Below are 23,120 nucleotides of genomic sequence, written 5' to 3'. Positions count from 1 at the left end.
AAGGGAATGATCACATGCGCTGTAGGCTGACATTGAGTGCAGCTGCTTCAAGGGAATGGTCACATGCGCAGTAGGCTGACATTGAGTGCAGCTGCTTCAAGGGAATGGTCACATGTGCAGTAGGCTGGAGGGACAGGGCTGCCCAAGCTTGTTGGAGACCAGTTGTTGCCATGATGTTGGATTTCCAGATGCCAGACATGGAGATGCAGATCTGGTACCTGCCCTGTTGGGGTTCAGTATTGCTTTGGTCCAGCATTTCCTTGCTACCTTTCATCTAGAAATGACAGATATTCGGTGCTATTGTATACTGAAAATATAGGATTGTTTTTCTATATCACAGGGACTCAAAGCCAAGAGTTTATCTCAAGAACAGCATTGGGAATGCGAATCTACGAGGATGCTAGAAGTTGGGCTGAGTGCATTTTGCATTATGAGATGGCCACAGCCTACGGAAACCAAGTATGAATGCCCTGGTTTGAGCATACGTGTTTCAAGACTCAGTCCCCAGCCGGGGCTCTGTTTTGGAGAGTTGTGGAACTTTTAGAAGCGGTGCCTAGCTGCAAGAAGTGGGTTGAGTCCTGTCTTTTCTCTGTTTTCTGGTCTCCTGAGACACGAGGGGCAGCAACCTCACACTCCTGCCATCATGATGGATTTTATTCTCAGGCTGGGAGCCCAAATCCTTCCTCCGCTAAGTTGTTCTTGTTAGGTATTAGATCCCAGCAATGAGAAAGGTAATCAAGCAGATGGCTTCCCAAGAGTGAGGGATTCGTGGTGCAAGGCAGAAGTGAAAAGCTTCACAGAATGCAGGCTTGGTTGTCACACTCCCTCATTTCTGGAATATTCTACTGGCTATTGTATTAGAATCTTCCAGGAAACCAGCACCCATATAAAAAAATTTTGCCAACTATCTCTGTATGTATGTATGTGTCTATGTATATATCCATGCATGTATCTATGTATGCATCTATGTATATATCTATGTATATGTCTATGCATGTATCTATGTATCTATTTACATATCTATCATTTCTCTATATAAATCTACATATCTACCTATCCTCTATTTATTTATAAATCTATATAAATCTATCATCTATCTATCTATCTATCTATCTATCTATCTATCTATCTATCTTTTACATATCTATCATTTCTCTATATAAATCTACATATCTACCTATCCTCTATTTATAAATCTATCTATATAAATCTATCATCTATCTATCTATCTATCTATCTATCTATCTATCTATCTATCCATCCATCCATCCATCCATCCATCCATCCATCCATCCATCCCTTGCCTTACCTACCTACCTACCTAGAAGAATGAAAAGCTGTCCCCACAGTGGATTTTGTATGACCAAGGCAAGCGTAATGTCCTATCTGCTCTTGCATTAACGCTCACTCACCCGCCACGGGCCAACTTCAGCAAGGCAAGAGGGCGCTGTCTATTACATGCGTGTGAGTCCTGGAGGAACAGAGGCCCGAATGTTCAATTAACCACAGCCTTTGCCACCAAGCCCATCCTCCAAGAACTGCTATAACATCTGTACCTTTCTCACTGGGCACCACCGGTCCATTTTTTTTTTTAATGGATTAAATCTCCTGCTTTCTCCTCAAAATCCAAATATTTCAGATATCATGGATATCCATCACATGTCTGACATGAATCATGCAAAAATTGTTCTTTCTTGACCTCATTTTAAGCCAAACTCAGCTTCTATCGTCTGGGTGGATTTGTGAGGTATTGTGCCGGAAGCCATCTATAGGAGTTTTCAGCCATCAAACATATCAGACATCTGGGTTTGGTCTAGATTCTTACCCAGCCACGCAGAGTGGAACACATGCTTTTGAGTGGCAGCAATGATTTTTAACACAGCAACAAATTCTCAAAGGCTTCTCAACAATGAAAGAAATCCTAAAATAATAACTATTTGAGCATTCAACTTCTTGTTGGCAAAACTAAAATTAAAATTTATAGAAATGTTCTTTTTTAAAACAAATCTCTTTTTGTTTTTAATTTATTTTTTATCTTATGTTTATTGTGTTTTGCCATGAATGTCTGGTCCCTTGGAACTGGAGTTATAGGCAGTCGTGAGCTGCCATATGTGTGCTGGGAATTGAACCTGGGTCCTCTGGAAGAGCAGCCAGTGCTCTTAACTGCTAAGCCATTTCTCCAGTCCTCATAAAAATATTCTTACATCTAAACTGAGATAATTTCCTCTGAAATAGAACTGCTCCATCTGCGATGTTGAGAAAAAGTGGCCTTTATGGATTTACAAGATGCAAATGTAATGAATCCAGTTACAAGTTCAGGCAGAAGCGACACAGTTGGAAAAAAACCACAATGCAGCTAATTCCCCATATTTTTTTTTTTTTTTTTTTTTTTTTTTTTTTTTTTTTGGTTTTTCAAGACAGGGTTTCTCTGTAGCTTTAGAACCTGTCCTGGAACTAGCTCTTGTAGACCAGGCTGGCCTCGAACTCACAGAGATCCACCTACCTCTGCCTCTCGAGTGCTGGGATTAAAGGTGTGCGCCACCACTGCCCGGCTTCCCCCATACTTTTTCAATCATCCAAGTTTCATCATCTTATTACAAAATAAAGTTTCAAGACACATAAAAATAAAACAAACCCCATCCAGACAGTAAGTTTCCTGCTGTTAAATATCTTGTTCCTGGGAAGAGAGTGATGGCCAGGAACACAGACAGATAATGTACACTCCCAAAAGCTTTGAAGAGAAAACACCGTAACAAAGCGTAGGTGTTGGGGGGAGGTCTTAGGATATGACATAATAACACAGGTCTAAATGGTAGGGGAAGGAATGACTGTGTCAACAACAGGGGGATAGGCAGCCTCTATAGAGGAAACTACCAGGTCAGTGTGGAGAAACTCAGTGGAGAGCAGGGAGGGTAGTGAGATAGCATCAGATGGAAGGCGGGGGTCCCAAGCCACCGCTTGTAGGCAGCAGCTGCTTGAAATCAGAGACCGAGATTCTGACCCACATGATGAGCACAGAGGGTGACTCATGCTCACTCCTCCTGTGAGTGGGAAATCACTGACCCGGTAGTCCCAGGCACATCCCTGTGTGCAATGCACAGTTATGGAGAGGCTCCAGATGTGGAGAGGTGGCCCAGTGGGTGAAGAGCAGTGTTCACATAAGACAAACAAACAAACAAACCCAAGCCAGAGAAGCTCCATCAAGGTCTGCTTCAGAACCTTCGCAAGTTAAGCAATGTTTTAGCCACTGTGAATTCTGAGCTAATAACGAAAACCAACAAGCTCACTTTCACTGATACACTCCAGCGTAACAGAGAAAATAAGAATGATTTCCACTTCAGCATTAAGTTTAGACTTTATGCTGGATCACTGAGGTTCCTTTAGGAGCGAGGTCTGGCCATTTAGCTAGTTCTGGTCTTGATAAGCTCTCTCCATCATGAGTGAAAGTGTGCTTGGTAACCATACACAGCAACAGCCTGGCACTCTTAGGATGTTTTCCGTTGATGCAATTGCCTTTCATGCTTTATGATCAGAGCAAAAGGAAAGAGACCAGGATTTCGCAGGCCGGTACTAGGTATGAGACAGGGTTCTCCCTCGATACACACAAGCAGCTCTATGAAGTGATGTCATCTCCAGTCTACCTGACGTCCAGAGAAGCTGGCTAACTAGTGAGCGAAGCACTTGTGCTCATTTTTACATTAATCTTTACATTAATAAGTCAGGTCGCCTGACAGAAAAGCTGACTAGCAGAGTGAATTTATACGCCATGGATTATACCTAAAGCTCTCGGCAAGCCTGAACTGTCCAGACCAGACTCTGTCCAAAACAGCTTCACAGATGATACCAAAATCTGGAAACGCCATATCTTTCCAGAGTGGCTGAGAATGTGTTTTTCTTCCCTTTTAATTTGCTAGCACTGTGTGTGTGTGTGTGTACGGCACATGTGTGTGTATGTGTGCAGTGTACCTTCTGGGAGGTCAGAAGATAACTTCGTGGAGTTCTTATTCTCTTCACCAGGTTTGCAAAACAAGAATATTTACCCATGTACCATCTCACTGGTGAAAAATAAAGTACTTTTTTTTTTTTTTTGGTCTGAAACTGTAGAAAGTGAGCTAAGGGGGAGTTCCGATGGCTTAGATTTAACAAGGGGGTGCCCAAGGAGGACTCAGAATCGGCCCAGACGTCACAGAAATCCTAGTACAGCCTTAGCCAAAACTAACGTATGCCACTCAAGTGGTGTAAAACTGCACATCTTGCTTCTGCTTCTTAGCTAGGTGGCAGATGGTCTAAGTGGTCCTAAGAGCTGATCCCCAGGAGCCCAGGAAAAGAGCTTGGCGAGCTCAAGTTGGGTCTCCACCAGCCAGGGCCTTTGAAACATTCCCCGCGGGCAGCAGGCTTCATAGAGAAGCTCATTTAGAAGTCCAGCGGAATCCAGGAGGCGAAAATCTCTCGCACAATCCTGCTCTTGAAGCCCACACACGCTTTCACTTAGGGCTTGTTTATTTTGTTCTTTCATTCTCGGAAATGGTCGATTGATAGTGTTTTTTGGAGTTTCCCCACTAACATACTTTCGACATGCCTCCACGGAAAGCTCCTTTAAAGAAAAACACGTGGTGGGTGTAACTGTCTGTCTTCCTCGGGAGTCATTTTGCAAGTAACTAATTATGTCTAATTTTTTCAGATGTCACTAGTATACCAACCGACCAAAGGATTCTCTAACTCAGCTTTGTAGTGGCTTTCAAGGCTGACCTCTTTTCTCTCTTGATGAGGGATTGTTTGGCTGAACTTTGCTGTTTTAACAACTTGACCACCAGCCAAGGAACAGGGCCTGTTTCCTCTCTCCCTCCACCCTCAGGCCTCATCTCTTCCCTGCTGCCTCCCATCCAGGGACTCTCAGTTCCTCTGCCCTCTAGCTAGCCAACCTTCTTGGGAGTCGGAGCTCAGAATGCAGACACGGTGGAAGCGGGAGGAAGGTCCTCCGCCATGGCCTTTGCCCCGGGTCGGGCTCTTGGAAGGCACTCAGCCAGAAAAATGGGTGCGGGGTGATCTGAGCGCAGGGCATGAGGGGTGGTGAGACACCAGCCGGGGTGGGAGCGGGAAGTCTGCGCCCTCGGGGGCGCGGCAGGGGCGGCTTACCCGCGACGGTGGCAGTGGCGAGGCTCAGCAGCAGGAGCGTGGAGAGCGCGGCGTGGGGCATGACTGCGCGGCGCCAAGAGCGGGCCGGGGGCGGCGCTTGTCGGGCGTGCGGAGCTCTGAGCTCCGCCGCGACGCCTCCCACTCGAGGCGGGGGAATGGAGGCCAGGGTCGCACAGCTGGGACGCCCAGAGTCCCAAGCGGCCGGCGCGCTGCAGGCTCCCTCCAACTTCTCTCTTTTAAACATAAACTTTTTATTTGGACTGAATAATCGCAGACTTTCTAAAATGTTGCAAAATGAAATTCCTGTAACCCCTTCAGCCAGCTTCTCCAAATATTAGCATCTTACATAACATCGGGGCAATGATCAGAACCGGGAAGCGACCAATGGTGGAACACAGTAGAGCTTGTGGCATTTCTGTTCTAGGACCCAATCCAGGAACAAAAGTTACATTTATAGGTCACAGGTGATGTCTCTTCAATGTCTTTCGTCAAGGAATATCCTCCGCTACTCTTTGCCTTTCAGCACCCTCCCCAACCCCCCCACGCCCCCACCCCGCCAAAAAAAAATTGTCCCGGAAGAGTTCTGATCACTCTGAAGAATATCCTTCAGTTTGGGTTTGTATGATGTTTCTTCTCGATAGAATTCAGTTTGTGCCGTTTCGGCAAGTGTCACACGGAAGGGACAAGGTGTGATGTACTTTGGTCATTTGCTGAAGGTGGTGTCCGCAGCCAGAACCTCCTATTTCACAAGCTCCTCCCAGTGAACTATGTCTCTTAGGAAAATAATGTCTTCATCGCTAGTTGCACTATCATCAAGAGTAAAGCAGAATAATGGAACAGGAAGGGCTTAATTGGAATGGGAGCTAGAAGCAAGGGCTGGGGTGGTAACTGGCTATTATGCGGGGTGGGGTGGGGGATTTTAATGGAGTTACCTTGCAAGAGGGAAAGACACCTCAACCTAACAAATAATAATAATACCAGGACTCGGCTACTTCTTGAGTTAACAGATTCAGAATTGCATTGCTCTGGAGTGCAATTCAACTCATTTCAACCGATTTCAACTCAGGGAAAATCCAGTGTTACCAAAACAAAAAATTCCTGATGCCCTCTAGAGGCCTGAGCAACAGACTAGGAAGGAGGTGATTGTAGTAGTGGGCTGGTTCACTGTTGCCATTGGGGTCCCATAGAGCCCCATGAGTTAAGTCTTGACTATCTTCAGAACTTGTTTGTAAACCACTGTTGCTGAAGACACCACATCCCAGAGTCACAAAACTTGGGGAACTCAAGGTGGTATAAGCCTGGAAACCTTTTCCTTACCAGTTAGCTTTCACGGTGCTGGGAGATGCCTGCTCTATGCATTACTGGAGGAGAAGTAGTGCGTGTAACACCTCTATCTCATCCAGATGCAAATCCTGCCAACTACAACGATGGGCCTAGCAAAATATACCTACCGCTGCAACAGTGGCATGAAGATTATGAAAGCAACCAACCACTTTACGATTGGATATAAGGACCGCTCCATGAGATGGAACCCATTCCTGGCACTGTGCCAAGAACCTGTGGCTAACTAGGTCATAGGCCCTAAGGGAGAACACAATACTGCTTTTCTGCTAAATGAAGATAGTATTAAAGTAATTCCTAGTGGCTTATTGCTTTGTGCATACGTGAGTGTATCTCCCTACCCACATCCTTACAGCAGAAGGCGATTAGCAGAGACTCTTCACTGGTCAACGTGCAGAAAATAAGAGCTGCGGAGTACTTAGTGGGACTTGTGTACACATCCCTGCCCACAACGCTCAGGGGTCTTTGAGGAAGAAGGGTCAGAGGTTGTGGATGACATCAAGGAAACAGTGTTCTCCAGATACACCAGGGCAGATGCACATATGAACCTGAAGAGATTCTGACAGCAAGCATGAGACCTGTGGCAGCTCAAGCCAGACAAAATCCCAGCATAGAGGGATTAGGTAGGCACACAGTCCCACCGCTAGATGAGGAGTGTTGTAGGGAGACCACTTGTTTCCCAGCTGCCTGGCAGCTCGGACCTGAAATAATCACACAGAAACTATATTATTTAAATCACTGCTTGGCCCACTAGCTCTAGCTTCCTATTGGCTAGCTCTCATATCTTAATTTAACCCATTTCTATTTATCTGTGTATCTCCACGAGGCTGTGGCTAACCAGGTAAAGTTCCGGCATCTGTGTCCAGCAGGGCTACATGACTTCTCTCTGACTCTGCCTCCTTTCTCCCAGCATTCAGTTTAGTTTTCCCCACCTACCTACCTTATCAGGCCAAGTCAGTTTTCTTTATTCATTAATGCATACAGCATACAGAGGGGAATCCCACACCAGAAGAGCTATTAGTGTTTGATAATTCTGAGAAAGGGAGAGTCCATTCTCTTTAATGGTGTGTTACCCCCGCCTCAGTTGGTCAACCACAATCTAGGGCAGGCGTCATTCCCAAGAATGGTAGTGCAACACCAATTGGACTCAGTGGTGTGGGTGTGAGATAAAAGAAATTGGGTGGCAAGGGAGGGGAGAACGGGAGAGGGAAATGATTATGATCAAAACACATTGTATGAAATTCTCAAAGAGTTAATAAAATGTTTTATAAAGTACATTTATTTGTCTGTGATAGGACTTGCTATGTATGTATCCCATTCTGGATTCAAACCATGGTCCTTGCCTCTGCTTCCTTAGTGCTTGGATTACAAGCAGATTCTTTAAACTATGCTTTTTTTTTTTTTTTTATAAACAAGGCGGTTATAACTGCAACCAGAAATAGGAACTAGAACCATGCAAGGATTCATGGGTAAGCTTCACGTCACTGGTGTACAAAATCAAGTCAAACCCAATACAAAGAAAACAAGCAACCCAAGTGAAAACTAGGCAAAGTCGAGAGAAAACTTCTCTCTCAAGGAAATGAGCAGACAGAAAACAAGCTGATGAAAAGATGGCATTAAATGGCCTGCCAATTAAAGCAAAAACTAAATACTACCACATTCCTATTGAATGACTCAAATCCCAAAGAACGACGACACACTGGTGGGAAGATGTGGAGTAGCAAGCAGCCCATTGCTGGTGGGAATGCATACAGAGTGCAATTCACCAAAGGACCTACAGGGGCATCACAAAGCTCTAGAGACAGCGTGGGCGGGTCTTCATTCCCAGGACTCCAGGCTCAGCCTCTTTGCCCAGAGTCAAGACTTTGCTTATCATTTATTTTCAGTCTTAGTAAGTAGTCAATAAAGGGTTCATGCACTAAATTCACACTGAAAGCAAATCCTTCTAAAACTATTCTATGTTTAAATATGGAGACATCTTGAATTTGGCTCTTTTGCCCACTAACTATCCAACAGTTCTATGGACTCGTGCAACTGAGAAAGTTCTCTTCACTACCACCCTGGGCTCCAAAGCGTTTTTATGAATGCGGATTATTTTCTATTCAACTAATTTTCAAAGACATCTTAGATATGGACTAGAATTGATGATCCAATGAATTGGTATAATTTAAGCTGTGACCTTATTCAGCAGGAGTTTTGCCTTATCATTTTAACTAAAGGAAGGCATGTTCTTCCCTTAGGCAACTCTGGTACACACTGCCTCTCTTTTCCTGCTCAGACATGAAACTGATTACTTAATGCGGAACCCACGGAAGCCATCTTTCTGGATCACTCCGCATCTTCCCCTCTAATCATACCTCCCACCTCAACTTTTTCTCTCCAACTTATCTCCTCTCTGGTCTCATTCCATTTATCTTCTGCTCCCTTCCATTTCTCCCTTTTATTCCCATCAGTCTCCACCCCGTTCTTCTGCTGCATCACCCAGCCAGCGCTCAGCCTGGATCCTCTTTTGTCTTCAATCCCCTCAACTCCCGCCAAGTATATTGCAATAACTAAGGACTGCAAGAGCAAGTCCATTCTTCCAACATTTGTCATTTCCAGTGCATTCGAGTCCTAGATCCTTCTTCTGCAATCCTTTTCTTTTTATCTTGTTCATTGTCTTCTCCCGTCCCTCTCATTGCATACACAAATTTTTATTGCTATCTTCAAGCTAGGTTTCGTCTGCTTCCTCCTAAAAACGTAGTGCATTCTGCTGAACAAGAAAACGGAGGCCATCAACTCTCAGCAAGAGACAAACATCTTTAAATGCTTATCTGCGGCACTTCCCTTGTAGCCTCAGAGAGGAAGACATGGTTCCTCATCACAGGCCGGCCCAGTTCCTCTTTGTGTGATTTGAGAACCACCCCTCTTGCGTCCTCTTCAAAATTGTCTTCCATTGATGACTCCCCCTGTCTCCTCTGCATCATGCACTGTTTTACGAAACTGAGTTTTTCCTTCCTCCTGTCTTCTAAACACGTGGACCTGCCATGATGATGCATGTTTGTACTTTGAACATTCAGGAACCAGGAGGATAAGGAGTTTGAGATCAACCTTGGCCACATAGTGATAGTCTTTCCAAAGGAACCAAGGGCTAGGCTTTTAGGTCAGTGGCAACACATCTGTGTAGCATGCATAGCCAAGTCCCTGTATTCTGTCCTTATCATTACAGAAACAAACCTTTATTTTTCATCTCTTTTGGGAGGAATGGAGGGCGGGAGGGAGAGAGGGAGGGAGGGAAGGAGGGAGAGAGGGAGAGAGGGAGGAAGCCCTTAAACCTGCCATGGACCAGTCTTCTCCTTTTATGGCTATCTCCACCAGATTTCGTAAACAACTTTTTCAAAATAGATCCTCTCAGAATACTTCCATACTTTCATTATATTTCTCAATTTCTCCCATTTCCCAATTCTTTATTTTCTGCTCACTCCCTCCGGACTCTGGCTCCACTCTGCTGCTGGCTTTCCACCAGCTAGGATGGCCAAAGGTTTCCCAATGGCCACACTCTCCTATTGCTAACAGTTCTCTCTGCTGTTTCGTAAGTACCAACTTGATGCTATCTTCTATTAAAAGACTCCTTGGCCATGAATGATTATCACTCTGCATTAGGTCCGGGGGAGAAATTGACAAAGATCTGAAATACGATAGTTGGTGTCCAGCAATTGCCCTTCTTGTGAGAAGTCCAGGCAAAACTGAGAAAATTGCTGGACTGGGAAGATGAGAAAGGATTTACAGGTGACTTCTGGGTTTCTAGCTTGGAGACAAAAATTATGCCCTCTCCATATTAATTAATATTAATATAATAACGGCTTGTGAAGTGGGTTAGTTTTTCAAATCCTGCTCGTGATTAACTTAGTTGGGGGAAATGTATGAACACTCAGTTCGTTGAGGGGTAGATACATTCTAATCAAACACTCAGGGAATTTGAGCTGAGTGCACTGATCATCAGTTTTATGTTGAGGTCAGGCTGGTCCCCTCTAAGTCACTCTACACTGTGTAAAGCAGTGTTTTCTCAGATGTATTCTGCCCTCAGAGGCTCTATTTCACAAGTAGTTGTGGACTATTTTGAGGATGAGAATGACTGTGCAGTGGGTGGACATGTGACCAGCACCATCTGCCTGGCTTCTGGGCTTTGGTTTCTTAGGCCTTTTTGAAACATCTTGTCTCTTGAATCCTTTGTAGCTACTCTGTAACAACCATCCATCCTTCCATCCATCCTTTCATCCATCCTTACATACACACATACATACATACATATAGGTAGATAACACTATGTAAGTGTGATAGATGATCTACAAGTTAGTAGATCTCAGGGGCTGGAGAGCTGGCTCAGAGGCTATGTGCTACTCTTCCAGAGGACCCGAGGTTGGCTCCCAGCACCTGTTGGGAAGTTCATAGTGTCTGTAGTGCCCAAACCAGAGAATCCAAGACCCCATCCTAGCTTCAGCAGCCACCTGCATTCAAGTGCATATGCCAACACATATACACATAATAAAAACAAAATGCATCTTTACAAAATTGAGATTGTAACAGATGAACGCATGCCTCAGTCAGAACTATGAAGGAAGCAGACATGTCACCGAAACTGCTGGGCCTTGTGACCTGACAGTCAGTGAAGTTCGACACTGTCACAACCACGTTTGTCTATGTTTCTGACACAGAGTTTTCATGAAGGCTTAATTTGAAAAGGCGTTCTTTTGAGAACTAATTCAAATTTCTCTTCCTAAGTGAGATACAGTTTCTTCATTAATTAATAGCAATGGGGTTTCTGCTTCTGCAAGGGGGTTTTTAGCATTAAGAGAAGCCTGAGATGAAGGAAGAGGGATCTCAACATCTTCCACAAGAATCTCAGCAAAGGGTCAGGCATGGAGCTTACTAAGAATACAGCCAAAAAAAAAAAAAAATATTTTTTTTTTCTTTAGCTTGGCATGGTGGCTTGGGAAGCAGAGGCAGGCAGATCTAAGTTAGAGGCTAGCTTGATGTTCAAACAGTTCCAGGACAGCCAGGGCTACACAGAGAAACCCTGTCTCAAAAATAAAACAATACAGCAGCCCTTTACTAGGGAAACTTTGCAGATGTCTGAGGACAGGGATGGGAGGAAGGGAGTGAATGCTGGTAACGCTTCTGTATTTGTTTCTTATGCTTATTTATTGGGGTCACTGACTTGCCTTTTTAGGTGTCTGCCTTAAAGAGACAAATTTGACCAGACCTGATGTAGTAACTGAATTAGTTAGCCAGAAAACGCTGGGACGGGTTGCCTTAAGTTTTTGAGATATCTGGGAGTGGGAAATGGGAAAAGGAACCACTAGGGGGCAGTTCTAGACTTTTTGAGAAGAGTTTTCAAGTCTGTCATCCAATAGCTCATCGCTGGAACTGTGCATTTGAACTTGGAGAGAACAAGTACGAAGGATCCTCTAAGAGGAGCACAAACAATGAGAAATTAATATAACGCAGATGGGAGCCCTGCTGAGAGATGATGACAGACACAATGAGGGCTTGAGAGAAGGCTCTGTAGGAGTACTTAGTGTGCAAGCCTCAGTACCAGAGTTCGAATCCCCAGCTGCCATGTAAGGAGATGTACATGCTCTGTACATGCTGGAATTCTGAGACTCCAACATTTCTGGGCAGAGACCAGTGGATCCTTGGAGCTTTCTGAAAAAATGGCAAACTTCCAGTTTACAAGATAAGCAAACAGACAGACAGCAATAGAGGAAAAACCCTTGATGCCCTCTGGTCTCAGTAAAAGTGCACATGGAAGCATGCACCTAAATACTCATGTGTATGTACCACACACACACACACACACACACACACACACACACACACACACGAGAGAGAGAGAGAGAGAGAAGCACTTGTGAGCCAAGGAGAGTAAAATCAGTTAGAGATAAAGGGATTTATTCTCTAAATAGTGCTTGAAAATCTTCAGTACCTCAACTTGTAATAGCAGGACACATTCTCATTGTCCGAGACATGGTATACAATCAATTCAGAGATGCGTTGCACACAAGGATCAACTCCAACACTTTTAAAAGGCAAGACAACTTTACCCTGGCATCAGCCTTGGCAAGGCCTGTAGTCACATTGCATTGGTTTAGTTCTTTGAAGAGACTCTTAATGATCCTTTAAAAGGCGCCCCAATAAAAATATTTAGGACATTTATAGACCATATTAAAACAGTCTTAGAAAATTATTTACAACTTTATGATAGTATAAACACCTCAAACAAAATAAATCTGGATCTTGTAAAAAAATATTCTAAAGTATAAATATGAATTAAACACTGAATAAAACAGTCACCCTATTTAGTGGACACGGCTTGTAAGAATATATTCCAGGTCTTAAAGTGGAAAATACAGCCACAAAATAATGTTCCCCTAGTCATTTGGGTTTTTAAATATTTCCATATTAATCACAAAGTTTCAAGTTGCACATCATAGTAGCTGTCATTTTACAAATACAAAGTTAGCAAACACCACCTTTCAAAGATTGCTTGTATGTTTTTGCAACAAAATAACACATTCATCAAAAGTTGATGTGCTGTGTGAAATATATAAACTGTAAATGTTTGAATCGCATCTGTAGTTGGGTGCTTGTAAAAAAGAAAGTCATCAAACACATGCTGATACAGCATGCCTAGTCAATTTAACAGTAACATCCCACATTAAACTCTGTTTTCTCAAAAAAAAATCTCCACTGAATATGAATAATTATATATAAACAGAAAATGTTACAACTAATTAATATTGTGTATAAATATCTTTGAAATAATATAAGACACAAGACACATCTTCCAAGAGGTTCCATTTTCTGTGCAAAAAGTATACCTTACTAAGTATTTTTCCCCAGTGCCATAAAAGGCTACTTTGAAACATCGTTGATCTTATTTGTAGTTGTTTGTGCCTGAAGTACTAAGTTTGCATTTGGCGCGATGGGCATGTAAACTAAAAAGGTCTATGTGGAACTTAGTAATATTGAAAGTTTTAGTTTTCTGTGAAGCTGTTAAAACGCTATTAAGACATGCACATATCTATTTAGCAATGGCATTCTTACGGAGGAAATTCACATTAGTTACATTTATCCCCCTGTAAACAATCTGAATGTCCATTTGGCTCCAAGTCCTCTCTGCTCTGGTAACTGGAGGAATTAGCATGGCGGTTAGCGAGTTACAGAATCGTGGCGCCTCAGCAGAGCAACTCGCCAACTAAAAGTGGCCCTAAGCACTGATTGCCGGACAATGTTGAGTGGCCCATCTTTCTTCTGGAACATTGGTGCCAGTGAACAAACTCGTGGAAGAAGTTAGTCGTGGAACGAAGGGAGCATCACCTCGTCTTCATTGGCTCCATGTTCATAGCGAACAGTGGACAAACCTGTCCAGCGGAAATGAGTTCTTTGCACAAGGAACCAAATGAGTCCGCTAATGAGCGCTAAGGCGCTGAGCACAGCAAACAGGATGGCTATGCCTCTGTAATCCGGACCTGGAATCCAGTGTGACATTGTAAGAGAAATGAGACAGTTGCCATTGTTTCTGATTCTATTCAGTAAACTGTGTGTAAGACACTGAATCCTGTACAGATTAAATATTGTTTCATAGCCGTGACAGAATTCCAAACCCACCATTAAACACCAAACTGCTTGCTTTCTTTTTCTTTTCCTTCCTTCCTTCCTTCCTTCCTTCCTTCCTTCCTTCCTTCCTTCCTTCCTTCCTTCCTCTTTCATTTTTCCTTTCTTTTCCTTCCTTCCTTCTTTCTTTCCTTCCTTCCTTCCTTCCTCTTTCATTTTTCCTTTCTTTTTCTTCCTTCCTTCCTCCCTCCCTCTTTTTCTTTTCCTTCCTTTCTTTTTAAGCTAGAAATGATTTTCTTTACATCAAAATTCTTTTCATTGATGAAAGATTTTTCTCCCAAAGAAATTAAAGACTTGCCATTATTTCCTTTTACTCAACACCCTCCTTAGGAGAACAGCTGAGCGTGTATTATTGCCCTTTCTACCCTCCCTTCCCTTATGGGTTGGATGTCAGGGCTTTGCACATGCTAAGGCAAGCTCCCCACCAAACTACATCCTTACCACTCGCTCAGGATTTCAAATGTCATCCTTAAGCTGCCAATCCATCTCCCTCATGTATTCAGCTGCAGACTGGATGTTCCCATATAGATTTCCATATCCCAAACTCAAAATGGCCTAGACCAGAACTGTCATTTTTATCATACCAGTGCTGTCCCCTCTCCCCACAAAAGCTTTAGTAGCTTCCTAAAATGCAAACTGCAAAGAGCCAGGGACCCTGGACCATTGCTTGCAGCCCTACTAAGAAGGGTCTGTCTGCCTAGCATCCCGCTCTTCCTTGAGCTTCAGCGCTCCTTTTGCGATTGGATTCGCTCTGCCTGGTTCCTCTCTGCTGTGCCTGTCTCCTGAACTTGCTGGTTTCACCTTCCTGAGCTCAGCCTCAGCACCTCCATTAGAGATACCTTCCTAGAAAGTATATAACAGCCACCCACCTAGTTTTCAGCACACAGAGTTTCTAACTATTTGTTATTTCCCTCTCTTTGTATTTCTTAAAAAACAAAAACCAAAAATCTTGACTTGTTTGTCACTAATCCATCTTCCTCATGGAATTGGACAGTCTGTGAGGACATGTAGCTGGTCTGCTTTGTTCAGGTGCATGTCAGCATGCAAAACACGCAAAGGAGGGTGGTGCAAGTCAATGCATGTATAAACATATACCATTTACTGCAATTGGAGTTCTACCTTTAATATTTAAAGCACCCACATGGAATGCCTATGCCAGCAGTTTTAGAATGTTAATATAAGGTTTAGAGCCTTTTCTCCATAAATGAAGCTCAATAATATTTTTATGGTTCTTTTATATATCAATTCATGACAAACTAAACTTCAAGTCTCAGTTTTATACAGCTACCATGAGCACTTTAAGTAGTTAGATCTAGTTTTAGATGGTCTTAAAATTCTTTTTGGCCAGGTGCAGTGGTGCACGCCTTTAATCCTAGCCCTTGGCAGGCAGAGGCAGGTGGATACCTGTGAGTTTGAGGGCAGCCTGGCCTCCACAGTGAGATTCCAGGATAGACAGGGCTACATAGTAAGAACCTATCTTGGAAAAAAAAAAATCCCAAAACAATAAAATAAAATAAAATTTATTATTAAAGTTTTATGGGACCAGAGAAAGACGCAAACTAGCTATGGTCGTTTTAATGAGAAATATTTCCAAAAGGCTCATGAATTGGGATGCCTGGTCCCAGTTTGTCCCCCTGTTTGGGGGAAGTTATGTAACCTTTAGTAAGAGGTGCCTAGCTGGAGGAAGTACGCCTAGCCGGAGGAAGTATGCCACAGCGGGAAGGCTTGAGGGTTTACAGCCCTGCCCCATTCCTGCTTGCTCTCTTTGCTTCCTGTGTGTGGATGGCAATGGAATCAGCCAAACTTCCTGCTCCCACTGCCACGCCTGCCTGTTACCATGCCTTTCCCAGCATCTGGGGCTCTATCCTCCTGCTCAAGCCAAAAGGAAGCAGCAACAGGAAACCAGCAGCAAACTAAAACACTAGCCACAAAAGCAGACCTTTAAGCTTTTACACAGGGAAAATACAGAATAAAATAGATTGTGAGGACATACTCAAAGGAATTTCCTCCCCAATTCTACGACAGTTTCCATTTTTAGTTAGGAGAGTCTTACATAGAATTTAGGTTAATAGCTTTATTTTGGAATTCTAGATGTATTATATATTTATATATCATATAAAAATCTCTATGATTCAATGATATTTGAGATATGCTTTATAAATACTTAAAATTATGTGGAAAAAAACCAAGTACATAGATGGGCTGTTTATTTATTTATTTACTCACTGGCAGCACTAAGTAAGGGCTCACTAAGTAAGGGCTCTCCCACTGAGCTGCAAGAACATCCCTGGATTTATTCCTTAGCCTGTTCTGCTCACTATTCCCTTAAGGACAGGTTGCATACTTACTCAGAGGAACTTTGCAGACAACTCTTGCATAACCACGTGAACATTCAACTTTTTTCCAGGTTTCATTTGAAGCTATTAAAATGCTACATTTTCCATCATCGTTGTTGCTTTTATTTTCCCATTTGACAAATGTCACATCTAATCCATCTAGCCAATTCCAAGACTGATCTAAAGAAGGATAATAAATGTAATTATATTTATGGCTACTAATTGCAAAGCTTTAAAAAAAAGCATGAGGTTGAAATAATTCGTTTTCTTAGCATGGTGTTAATTAATTAATTAATTAATTTTAAATGTATGAGTGGTCTACATGTATGCCTGCACGCCAGAAAAGGGTGTTAGAGCTTATTATAGATGGTTGTAATCCACCAAGTGGTTGCTAGGAATTGAACTTAGGACCTCTGGAAGAGTAGCCGGTGCTCTTAACTGCTGAGCCATCTCTCCAGCCCCATGGTGTTGTTTTATATGATGCTATTGTTTAAAACTAAAGCTCACAGGCTGTAGAGATGGCTCATTCAGTAGAGTGTTTGCCATGAGAGCACAAGAACATTAGTCTGAGCTCTTAGACACCACGTGAAGAAACCAGACACCGCGGCACACGCCTATAAACCCAGTGGTGAGGTACAGACCGGACCCCTGGGCTTTGTTTGCCAGTCATTCTAGTTGAATCAGTGAGCACTAGGCTCAGTGAAAAATTCTATCTCAAATAACAAGGTGGGGGAGCAACTGAGAAAAATATCTGATGTTGACCTCTGACCTACACACACATGCATACATATGTGCATGCACATATGGACATGTGTGCTTATGAACATAAATAAGGTGGTGAGAAATTCAGGAAGCTACCTGACAGTGACCTCTAGCCACCATACAAATGTATACCCACTTATATATACATATATATATGTAAATGAACAAGGATACATCCAATGAAATTCATTAGAAATTAGCAAAGGCCTTTAAGCCTTAGTAGTCGATGAGGCCACTACTAGAAGGTCTTCATTTTTAAAATGATGCACTTTTATTATTTTAAATTATGTGTAGGTGTGTGTTTCTGTACATGCGAGTGCTGCGTCTGTGGATGCAGCTCCCCCAGGCGCTGGAGTCACAGACAGTTGTGAGACAACAGATGTGGGTACTGGAGAAAATCCTAGGGTCCTCTGGAAAGCTGCAAGTGCTCTTAGCCACTAAGCCATTTATTTCTCTTAGACACCCAAACGTGTTTAGATAAAGGTACAGAACGCTTGCTTGCGATAAATACATTTAGGGACCACAAGGGCTCGGGATCACCCCACCCATTATTGTTTTTTAGCGTATGATAAGTGTGTAAACACCATTAATAATTCATTTAGACAGCTAATATTGAATCCATTCATTTTTTGAAAATGGCTTGATACTTTAGAGCTGACATTTATTTTAATTATTTAATAGTCAATTTTGCATAAAGTTTGAAACAGATTACCAAATTTATACACTTAATTCATTTTTTATCAATTCCAGCTTCATCTTTCAAAGCCTGTATCTGTTCTTTACTGAAAAGTTCTCCCACAAACTCCTGTTAGATTTAACTGAGCTTATTGGAAAAAATAGACTCGTAAGACTTAATTTTGAACTATGGTAAAACTGTTTGGAGTGTTGGAAAACAGGCACGGGCCACTATGCCCAACTTTAGAACTCTGCGCGCGCGCGCGCGCACACACACACACACACACACACACACACACACACACACACCCCACTTACCGAGTGAATGCTGAGATAGTCCAAGCCAAACTCTCATAGTTATATTATAATTCTCCCTCATCAACCTGCTCACGAATTTATTCTCACTTTCATCTGCTACCGTGACAAGAGTTGCAGAATGATCTGTTGAAAGGAAACAAATTGTATCTAATTAACTCCACGTGAACCATGTAAAGCAAGGGTTGTATTCTGAACTAGCCCATTTGGAAAAAAAAAAAAAAACAGTATTTATTGTGAACAAGACCACTGAGAAATTCAAGCTTCATTCAGAGACTCTCTTAAAACTTTTGGCATTAACGTCAAAAATTAAAGGTGCTCCCACAAATAATAGTTCCAAAGAAATCAGAAATATTTTTAAATCCAAAATCTGCATAAAGAAATTTCATAATTTTGAAAGTATGAATCTGGCAATGTTTTTTGGTTCTGGAAGTGCCAAATCAGTGAGACCTTTGTGTTTGAGCTGAAATAACTGGAGCTTGTGACTGTACGAGTATATGCTACCTGTATATTTCTAAGTCTCGCCTCAAAAAGTATTTTTGTGTAGCTTGGATTTAAACTTGCTTATGCTTGAAAAAGAATTCAAAGAAGCCTGGCTTGTGACCTGAGGGAGCATCTACCCTTCTTTCACCGTATCGCTCACAGAAATGTGGTTGGTCACTACGCTCATAAATTCCTAAAGATGACATGGGGGTGAAGAAGTGAATATTCTTCAAGCTTAGTATGTTTCTAAACACATAGAGAAAATAGTGTTAAAAATTATGTCAAATAGAATAGAAATAAATAATAAGTAGGCTAGGAAATTCATCCTAAAAGGGAAGAAAGCCTTCGCCCCTGCATTGACTGTGTTTAACATCATGCAGTCCAGGAGATAACACCAAAGGTATTATCACCTTTTACAGGGCAGGAAGCTGAGAGTCAAGAAGATGCAGTAATTTCGTTGGGCTTACAGAGTCAGTTGGCTCGAGAACTTAAAAAGGTGATCGAAACCTCTGAAAGAAGAATGTTTCTGAGTTGACTGTTTTCAGGGCTCTGGGCTATATGCGCACACTTTATGCCATTCCTATGATGCCCCCAAGCGTCGCAGACTCCCAGGTTTCCCTTCTCACTGGTTAGAAGAGAAGAGAAACCATTCTGTAACTTCCGTGGTGTCAGTGAGTCTACTCGACCAAGAGTCGGGAAATGAACTCAGCTTGTCTGCCTCAAGAGTTTAAACATCATACCTGCCCACACGCTACATGTACAGCCAATGTTCTCATTTTCCCCGTGGAGGAAGAGGCAAAGACACACATGTAAATGCATAGATCTATCTTATAATAGTTCTCCTCATGTTTAGACATGTGGAGCTTACCAAGGTTCCCACACAGCGTTCCTGTTATGTAGTTAAGCAGTGACTAAAATGTTTCCTAACCAGCCAACGGCCTCCACAGTAGTTAGCAAAATAAATGAGCTAAATGCCATCTGCCTGGGTACACAGTGCCCCGAGGATGAAATGAAATCGTTATGATTTTTGAAATACCATAGGTGGCTTTCTTAGAAGTCATTTTACATTCTGACTGGAGGCAGTGCCTGGGTCCCTTCATGGGAGGCAGTCGGTCACTGCTGCTTTTTTTCTGAAATGACTAAATATGCAGACTAAAGTCCTGTCCCTTATTTAGGTTCTGAGGATGTGGGACAATCCTATTCAGAATGGATGGACAACTTATGCTCAGTTGATTTCAGTGCCCTCTTTAGTATCAGCTTACTATTAAAATCTCAGTAATAGATTACAGAGTCAATTATATTTTGCTCTTTAACCTCCTTTTAGAAGGGTCTTGAAGTATATTTAAATCAGTTTCATTTGTTATCTCTGCTACTTGATGTTAATAGATCACTTAGCATTTTAACTTCTTTCTGTTTTTACTTTCAATATATTTACTCTCATATTGATGTATATTTGTTTTTGAGACAGGGTTTTCTGTGCAGCTCTGGCTATCCTGGAACTCTGTAGACAAGGTTGGTCTCGAACTCATAAAGACCCACCTGCCTCCTGAGTGTTGGGGGTGCACGCCACCACCACCCGACTTTTTATTTAGTTTTAACACTAAAGTCCTAGAATGTTTATTATAAAGGAAAGCCCTGATCCTTGAGATAGGTTTATCAGTAGGCGGGTCTGCCACAAGCAGGGTCCAAGCACACTGAATGAGGATATCTTTGCTCTCTTTCTTGGAGGTCTCATCCACATACTTCTGGTAATAAGCCACCAGGGCTTTGGAGATGGACTGTCGGATAGCATAACTTTGGGCCACATGACCCTTCACAAGGACCCAAATATCCACATCAGCAAATTGCTCCTTGCCCCGAAGCAGAACGGGGTCCAAGAACTTTTACTGCAGCGTGTGTGGCTCGATCGTCTCCAGGGGATGTCCGGTCTCCTAGATGAGCCCGTTTCCCCTTTTGCAGTGTGCCCTGGCTGTGGCTGCTTGGGTCTGAAGGCCTGCACAGACTGCAGCTGGCCCTGCGGAGCCGAGCGGCAAATATGAGCTCCTCACCGGCACGGCACTGCCACCGGAAAAGGAAAGCTCAGGGCCGCCCTGGCTGATTTTCAGGGTCTGCCTTGATTTATTTTTAAACCTTTCCCTACGTGTATGGGAACCAGCTAGTCTCATGGAACCCAGGCTGGCCTAGACTATGTCGCTGAGGATGACATTTAATTTCTGATTCTCAGACCTCATAGGTATGGGTATTAAAGGCATGCGCCATCAGTACATGTGGTCCTGGGGATCAGGCCCAGGGGGTTAGTGTGGATATGCTAAATGAGCCATATCCTCTGTCTACAGCAATCATTATTAATGGCGATTGCAATATTCCATTGCGCTCATATGCATAAAATACTTAACTATTTCCCTACTACTGGACAATATGGCGATAATGCTACTATAAAACAAAAATGCGTTTAAAACACTGTCTAAGATATAGTAATTTCCCCCTTTATTTCCTTAAGAAAGCAATTCTGAAGAGCTAAATTATTCAAAAGAAAACAAGTGAATTTTTAACTTACCAAGTTCCTGACACAATTGCTTGGCCTCGGAGAAGCTGTACAATGCCTGTTCCGCCGAGTAACAGTGATCCCCGTACTGGATCCACTGGGAACCATTCCTTTTGGCCACTGGACATTTTGATGAGTCTGCACGTCGGGACAGCTCTTTAGCTGTGAAAAATGTTAGACACAGCTGTCATAACGTACAGAGGAAGGTCAGTATTTCCCTCAAATCTCATTCAATGGTCCTATATGAAACCTGTGCTTTGTGGATAAGCAGCCTGGAACTCAATCCATACATACAATCCATACACCAGCGAAAGCCACCATCTGGATTCTACAGATACTTTCTGGTTACCTGTTTGGAATGCCATTTCCAAACCTCCACGGTAGATGAGGTAAACACTTCTCCCTGAGGATGGAGTTCAACTAACTTAGCACAGCAGACACAGACTGGGAAAGGAAGAAAACAGGTTTGGTAGGCCTGTTAGGACTCTGACCAATAAATAAATTTTGTTCCCTTGGCTCTTCTTTTATTGTGAAAATGGGAACCAACATTTGTCTAGATACATAAAGGTTGACTTTAAAAGTTGCAGCCACAGGTAAAAAAAAAAAAGGCCATTTGTCAATCTCTTTCAAAGTAAAGATGTTATCTTTTCAAGCTCTTAAAAGTTCTTCTGGTTTCTCCTTACCCTGTTTTGTTGGTGTCTTAGCTGTGCCGAGTAATGCTAGAAGCCCATGGAGGAAGGTTGGGTCCCTTGGAGCTTGTGAGTAATTCCCTTTCAAGAGCACAGAGCTGGAAAGAGGCTAAGCAGGGCTCATCTGAGGCAAATTTCTGGCCTTGTCCCAGGTGGTGAGCTCAGTCCTGACTTCAGCTTCACCGTGCATTCTGTACCCCCTTAAACTCTCCCTGTGGGTTCTACAGGTCACAGAGGTGGGTGGGGGGAACTTTTCTTATTTGTGGCTTCTGTGATTCCAGGAAAAAAAAAATGGCTTCTGCCATTTCCTTTATCAAGAACCTTGGGTTGACTCGTCCCTTCTGCTTCCGTCTTCTGCCAGGAGGCACGACCAAAGCTTTCCAATTTCAGTTGTCTTAGCCTTCTTATTTGAGCACCTCTGACCCCCAACCGTACTCCCCAGCCAGTCAGTTCAACAGCTGGAGGAGTGGATCAGTTTCCGAACTGCTGCTGACAGAATGAACGCGACCCTTAAATTCCTCACTGGTGGAAGGATGGAGTTGCGACCAGCAAATTCGTGCCTTTACCACTTTGTGGAAGTAGCTGATGGGCCAAAGGGGTATCGCCCTGTGATTGTGGGCACAGCTGTGTGGTGCTTCAGTAGATGCTCACCCATCAGCACCACAGGGCATATGGCCTCTTAACATCTAGAACTATCTGCAGCTGGGCTGCCTTGTGTTGCCGACATTCCTTCCCTTCCTGATCTTTATGAAATTGTGTTTCCAACGCTTGGTTTTTTTTTTTCTTTTCTTTTTTTTTTTTTAAGGTCTTGCATTGTAATAAGTTTGTTATTGTTTTTTTTCTTGTTGTTTGACACTGAGAATCCAACACAGGGTCTCTCAAGTGCTAGGCGAGCACTTAAACCCTCATCTACATTCCAGCCCTACTGGGTTCCTGGTCAGGGAAAGAACATTATCTAATGGATTTTGAAATGTTTTCTCATGTAGCTCAGGTAGGTTCAAGATTAGCTGGAACTTCTCATCCAGCTCCCAAGGGGTTGAATTATAGGCACACATCAGCAGGTCCAGTTTATGAGAGCTGGGACAGGACCTGTGCTAGTTAAATGGTTTACGAAGTTAGCTCCCGTATACAGCCTCTGGCCCCATTTTTCATCCTACCAGGAAAACATACGTAACATATACC

The 23,120-nt window shown here is 42.9% G+C and overlaps 1 protein-coding gene and 1 pseudogene across 4 annotated transcripts in view; both read right to left on the bottom strand.

The window, feature by feature from the left end:
- The window catches only part of LOC130864755 (lymphocyte antigen 75), a 117,523-nt gene that overhangs the window by 22,067 nt on the left and 72,336 nt on the right, over positions 1–23,120 (bottom strand). Inside the window, exons 32-35 of one of the 4 annotated variants that reach the window (XM_057755511.1) lie at positions 21,262–21,411; positions 18,225–18,347; positions 16,482–16,649; positions 12,433–13,988 (exon numbers count right to left, since the gene is read on the bottom strand). In XM_057755511.1, coding sequence (XP_057611494.1) covers positions 13,810–13,988; positions 16,482–16,649; positions 18,225–18,347; positions 21,262–21,411 — 620 coding nt within the window. In that variant the 3' untranslated portion in view covers positions 12,433–13,809. Of the gene's footprint in view, positions 1–5,136; positions 5,432–12,432; positions 13,989–16,481; positions 16,650–18,224; positions 18,348–21,261; positions 21,412–23,120 lie in introns of those variants that run through there. The other 3 variants (XM_057755509.1, XM_057755510.1, XM_057755513.1) reach the window with 3 other exon arrangements.
- LOC130864772 (40S ribosomal protein S16-like) lies at positions 20,305–20,963 on the bottom strand (annotated as a pseudogene).

This window comes from Chionomys nivalis, chromosome 22, assembly GCF_950005125.1.
Source record: "Chionomys nivalis chromosome 22, mChiNiv1.1, whole genome shotgun sequence".
Taxonomy (NCBI): Eukaryota; Metazoa; Chordata; class Mammalia; order Rodentia; family Cricetidae; genus Chionomys; species Chionomys nivalis.
This window is presented reverse-complemented; position numbering and strand designations above follow the sequence as displayed.